The 5,868-nt window shown below is 36.3% G+C and overlaps 1 protein-coding gene across 1 annotated transcript in view; it reads left to right on the top strand.

The window, feature by feature from the left end:
• The window catches only part of CFHR5 (complement factor H-related 5), a 48,692-nt gene extending 43,998 nt beyond the window's left edge, over nt 1-4,694 (top strand). The window contains exons 6-7 of the mRNA XM_006892119.1: nt 320-502; nt 4,498-4,694. Coding sequence (XP_006892181.1) covers nt 320-502; nt 4,498-4,694 — 380 coding nt within the window. The remainder of the gene's footprint in view (nt 1-319; nt 503-4,497) is intronic.
• Nucleotides 4,695-5,868: the final 1,174 nt, after the last annotated feature.

The following is a 5,868-nucleotide window of genomic DNA, read 5'->3' as shown; positions in this document are numbered from 1 at the left end:
AGAGAGAGAGAGAGAGAGAGAGAAAGAGAGAGACACTCAAAATACATAACCATCAATTTGGAGCTGACTGGGAGCTAACCTATCAACGTGTTTTCAGGAGGCTGCAAATCGCACAGGAGGAGATTGTCCATTTTTCTCCCACAGCTGCTGGTGGACTCAAACCACCAGAGAGGTAGCACCTTTGGATTAGAAATGCAGTTCTGTGTGGACTCAGCCACCAGTAGTAGTTCCTTTTTTTCGTGTGTGTGTGTGTGTGTGTGTGTGTGTGATCTCATGTAAGACATTACAATTTTTTTTTTCTGAAAATACTGTTTTTCAGAGTTGAAAGGGCAATGTGGGCCACCTCCGTCCATCAGCAACGGAGATATCACCTCATTCCCATTACTGCGATATCCTGCAGGATCAACAGTCACATATCTTTGCCAGTCTCTGTATGAACTCCAGGGCTCTGCAAACGTAATATGCAATAATGGACAGTGGTCAGAACCACCAAGATGCATAGGTGAGTGAATATTTTCCTGGAGACTTGATATTAACAGTGAAATATTCATGAGCTGATTTTGTAGGATGGGCTTTAACTAAATTTCATTCAGCCAAAATATTTCTACCAGATATAGAGAAAAATATTTTCAGACCTCCTTTAAACAATGTGCAAAAGGAAACCTTAGGAAATAAGAAGTTTATGAGGCCTAAATATGCTAAAGTGCCTTATAAAATCTATTCAAAATTATTCAACTATCGTACATCTGTACTGGAAAAGTCTGCAGTCAGGGACCTCTCCAAGTTATTGACAAGCAATGATGTCAGTTTGAGGACAAGGGGGCATCTGATTCAGGCTTTCCAATCACTTACTATGCATCTGAAAGTTGCACAATCGAGCATCATTTGAATGTTGGAGAAGAGTACTGAACATTTCACAGACTGCCAAAAGAACATACAGAGATCTCAGAGAAAATGCAGCCACAGGGCTCCTTGAAGCCAAAAATGTTGAAGCTGTTGAATACTTCAGACATGTTGTTAGGTGGGGCTGTTGCTTGGAGAAGAACATCATGTTTGGAAAGGTGGTGGGTGGGGGCAGCGAAAGAGGAAGACTCTCAACAAGGAGGATTGGCATAGTGACTGCCACAATGGACTCTAGTATGTCAGGAAGTTTAAGGGTGGCACAGGACAGAACAGGAGTCAGATCAGGGCTCATAGGATGGCTATGGGTTGTACTCAACTCAATGGCACCTAACAACAACATGGGATATCACATAATTAAATATCTCATGATCTAAACATTGGTTCAGGAAAAGTGTCTTTTACTAGGATATAGAATTCTACTTGTAAAACTGAAAATTTTCCCTGGTTGAATATTTAACTAATGCATGCATGGTCTTTTACTTGAGGTTTTCAGGATTTTTAATTAGTAAGGTAACAAGTGGGAAAGCTGGAAAACCATTTAAGAAACTAATTGTTTTCTTATTTCACTGTCTTCCTCTACACAGAAGCATCACTGCATATAGTCACGTTGCCCAAAACTGTGTGAAACTTACTGAATAAAATGAGCATAAATCAATTAGTTACTTGATGTCAAGTTGTTCCTGATTTATGGTCATCCTATATATCTTAGAACATTGTTCCATGAGATTTTCAATGACAGATTTTCCAAAAGTAGTCAGATCTCTTCATAGAATTGAACCTCCAACACTGATGTGTCACTGTTTAAATAGGAACTTGACAAAAGGGAAAAAAATCATTACACATAGTATTGTCAAGAACATAAATAATTACACACTCTAGATGGTGGTGGTGGTGGTGGTGGTAAGTGTCGTCGGGTCATAGATGACTCACAGTGATCCTATGAGCGAAAGACCTGAACACTTGTATAACTTTTTTCTCCAAGTTCATAGGGTTTTCGGAGGCAAGTTATTTCAGAAGTGGATGCCTCTCCTGCTTCCAGGCTTTTTTTAATCAGGGAGCTCCACCAAACAGTGTCCACCACGGGTAACCATTATCGAATTTGATACATCAGTGTCACAGTGTTTAGCATCACAGCAACCACAAGTTACCTCTGTACAGCAAATGACAGACCAGTGTTAAACTGCTTAGAAGAATGTTTGACCAAAAACAATTGAAACCAGGCCTAAGGACCGCAGATCAAAATCCTTTGGCTTGGTAGCATAACTTTCTGTCTACTAAGCCAACAGAGCTCTATGCTGTTGTTGTTGTTTAGTCCTGTTGAGTTGCAGATGACTCGTAGCAACCCTATGAACAAAAGACCTGAACACTTGTATAACTTTCATAATTTCCCCATGTTCATAGAGTTTCCAGAACACCCTAGGTACTACTATATTATTAAATATGAAAAGACATAATATTAGAGACATAGAACTTTTTCTATAAATTTGAACTTGTCAAGCACTCTTGCAAATGTTAAAAGATATATGTCTGAGGATATACATGCCTCATTTTCTTTTTACAATAGTCAGAAAAGACAATTATTTTCTCTCAAAAATCTTGAAGGAATGAAGTAAACAGGAAGGCTCTGGCAGGGATCTGAAAAGACATGGTAATGATGGGCAAGGTCCAATGATGATTAATTTCATAAAACATAATGCATGAGAATGATTGCGTGAAATAAGATATGAATGAAAAATAGTTTAAAACTAAATGTATAAGACGTTTTAAAGCAATCCAATCTAAAATTTTAAAAATATTGACAAAGAAACTGAGACACAGAGACCCTAGTTTGTTTTTTTTTTTCTGAGTTCACAAATGATTATTTGAAGGAGCGAAGATTTATACATAGGTGATCTGACTCCAACTTCTACCACCACCACCAACATTCTGGCTCCAAATTCCACAGACATAAGCTTCATGCACAAGTGTCTCTCACTTTTATTGACATGTCAGTAAAAAGATGTTCCCGCCACCACTACTGCAGTCCTGGATCTGGTCAGTTCTGAGTTATTTGTAAATATTTGACAATATACTGTAGAATTTCTGTGTTATGGATAAGTCAAGGTACAATAAAGTCACTTATAGCTGCCACTTCCTAGGATGGCTTCTTTAGTTAAACTTTAGGGTCTTTGGTATCTTTAAACAATTTCCAAGTCAGACAGTATGCATTGAAATGAATGTGCTGATTTGTGTGTCAGCATGTGTTATTTACTCAAGAGAATGCTACTGCTAAATTTTTACAATGTGAATTTAAGGAAGAATGGGTGGTGATCAATGGAGGAGAGTACCATTAAGATCCACATATGACTACACTATGAAAATCCAACTTCATTACTGCTGAGTTGACATTAATTCATATGAGACTCTGTGAAGAGGAAGATCTAAATAAGCGTATAAAAGTTGATAGAAATTACTGTTCTGTAAAATAATTTCGACTAAGACGCTAGTTATATTTCCAAGAGATGATTGGTTTTAAAACATATTATGAATCCCTGCACTGTATGTTTGAGAGAAAAATAGGCTTGTTATTATATGGTTTAAGCAAATGCTAATAATACATTTCTAGTGTTTGGGCTGTGAGTGTTACAGACTCTATCATGTAAAAGAGAACTCTGAGAAAATTTTAGGAAATGAAGAACAATAACCCAAATAAAATAGCTTATTTACGTCTACTTGGTACAGTGCATTGCTGTTGTTCTGTACTGTCAAGTTGGAACCAAGTCCTACCTCTCACTTCAGTTTTAAGAGGCCATAAATCACATGGGAGGTGGTCCATCATTCTCCCACAGAACAACCGGTGGATTTTAACAGCATGTCTTTGGGATGGAGAACAATTCTTTACTCATTAGGTCACCAGAGCTCCCTTTCTTGTAGTCTATTGTTATTTGCCATCAAGCTGACTATAATTCAAAGTGACCTTGTGAGCTGCAGTTCTGAACCTTGCATTATCTGGAGTCAAACTCACCATCTCTGGCACACTTGACCCCATTGTCATAGACATTGTGTCAATCCATCTTATTAAGGGTTTTCTTCATTTGCTTTGACTCTCTATTCTTCAAAGCATAATGTACTTTTTCAAATACTAGTTCCTGCTGACAAAATGCCCAGACAAAGGCCTTGCCTCCAAGAAGCACTGTTTCTGGAGTCAAAACAGGCAGGGTACATAGGTTGAAAATATTCATTAAGCTGTATCACCTTGAGGAAAATCATTCAACTTATTAGTGTCTCTGTCTATTTATATGTGGCGACTCATAATGACCCTATGAACTAAGTCCTGGACACTTCCGGTATAACTTTTGTCCTTTCTCCAGGTTCATAGGATTTCCAGAGGCAAGCTATTGTGGAAGTGTTACTCACAGAAATTATATATGGCTGTGTAGAGATGATACATTATAAGTACTCAGAAGAACATCCAGAATAATTAAATAAATTTTAGCTGTTACTGCTATTTTATCACTTCCTTTAATTGCAAGATATTTTTAAATAGAATTTCAGTGCTTTAGAAAAATGGAAGGGTAATTCTCAGCTATTTGACTTTACTATTTCTTCTTTCAGATGCTTGTGTAATATCTGGAGAAAATATGGACAAAAATAACATAGAACTAAGATGGACAAAACACAAAAAACTTTATTCAAAAACAGGTGATGTTATTGAATTTAAGTGTACACCGGGGCACAAAATGAAAACACCACAAGAATCTTTTCGCACAGTTTGTCAGGAAGGGAAAATTGAATATCCCAGGTGTGAATAAAACAAGCAGTTTCCTAAGTACATCCTTAACAAGTAATCATATGTCTCCTAAAAAAGTAGCTTTAATGTAACCAATATCATAATTATTGTCTTTAACCTGTCAAGTGTGTGTAACAGTTTTTATTTTGAAATCTGAATTTTTAAAGCTTCAATAAATGTATAAGATAAAAGAGTATTTTTTCACTTATTGACATAAAGATATATTATGAATGGAAAAATTGATACAGTTGACCACTTGTTAATAAATTATACATTGAGAAAATTATGTAATCTCACCTTAATACTTTCACCCAACTAAATTACCCTAATTGTTTAAAATGCAGAAGTTTAAAGGTTTTCTGAGCCAACTTCTTTTTCAGAAGAAATGGAGTAGAATGTCAGTCTCCCTTTTCATATCATCATCAATTCATAAGCGCACACAAAAAAATCCATCACCCTTATTATTTTAGCAGCATTAGTACTTGTAACTCTACCTATGTAAATTTTGCTGTTTATCAATTAAAAAGTACTCAAACAAGATGGAAAACATCATCTTCTACCAATAGGTAAGAGACTGATATTTGAACAAATTTAAAAGAAGAATTTGTAATCTAGTCAAGACATATCATTCTCTCAAACAGATAATCATTAGATAATAATTATGCATATATAAAATTTTCTAATTGATAGAATATTCATGAAAGAATGAGATAGATGAAAGATTGAAAGGAAAGACCGAGGGATCTCTGGTAGTTTCATCATAAGGCATTACACTGTTAACTCAAAGGCACATTGTTCAAATCCACCAGCTGCTTCATTAAAGAAAAATGGGAAATCTTCTACTGTCACTGGAAATTCACTGGAGGGTCAGCTATGGGTTGATTGTTACTCATTGGTATGTAACATATAAACATAACATGTGATAACAACTTTGTTAAAAATGCAATAATAATACATTTAGAGATTTAAAATTAAACATTTTTAAATTCTTCATGCATCCTGTATCTTGTTGTTGTTACATGCCATCTAGTCACCTGTAACTCATAGCGACCCTATGTACAATAGCTCTGAATCCCTGTCCTGTGCCAGTCTCACTATCTCTGACACACCTTCGCTCATTACCCCCACTACTGTATCAATCCCTCTTACCCAGGGTCCTCTTCTCCTGTACTGTCCCTCCACCCTTCCATGCATGA

Source organism: Elephantulus edwardii, unplaced genomic scaffold (genome assembly GCF_000299155.1).
Source record: "Elephantulus edwardii isolate Elephantulus edwardi_28Jun2011 unplaced genomic scaffold, EleEdw1.0 scaffold00110, whole genome shotgun sequence".
Taxonomy (NCBI): domain Eukaryota; kingdom Metazoa; phylum Chordata; class Mammalia; order Macroscelidea; family Macroscelididae; genus Elephantulus; species Elephantulus edwardii.
The sequence above is the reverse complement of the archived record's forward strand: the minus strand, read 5'-3'. Positions and strand labels throughout refer to the sequence as shown.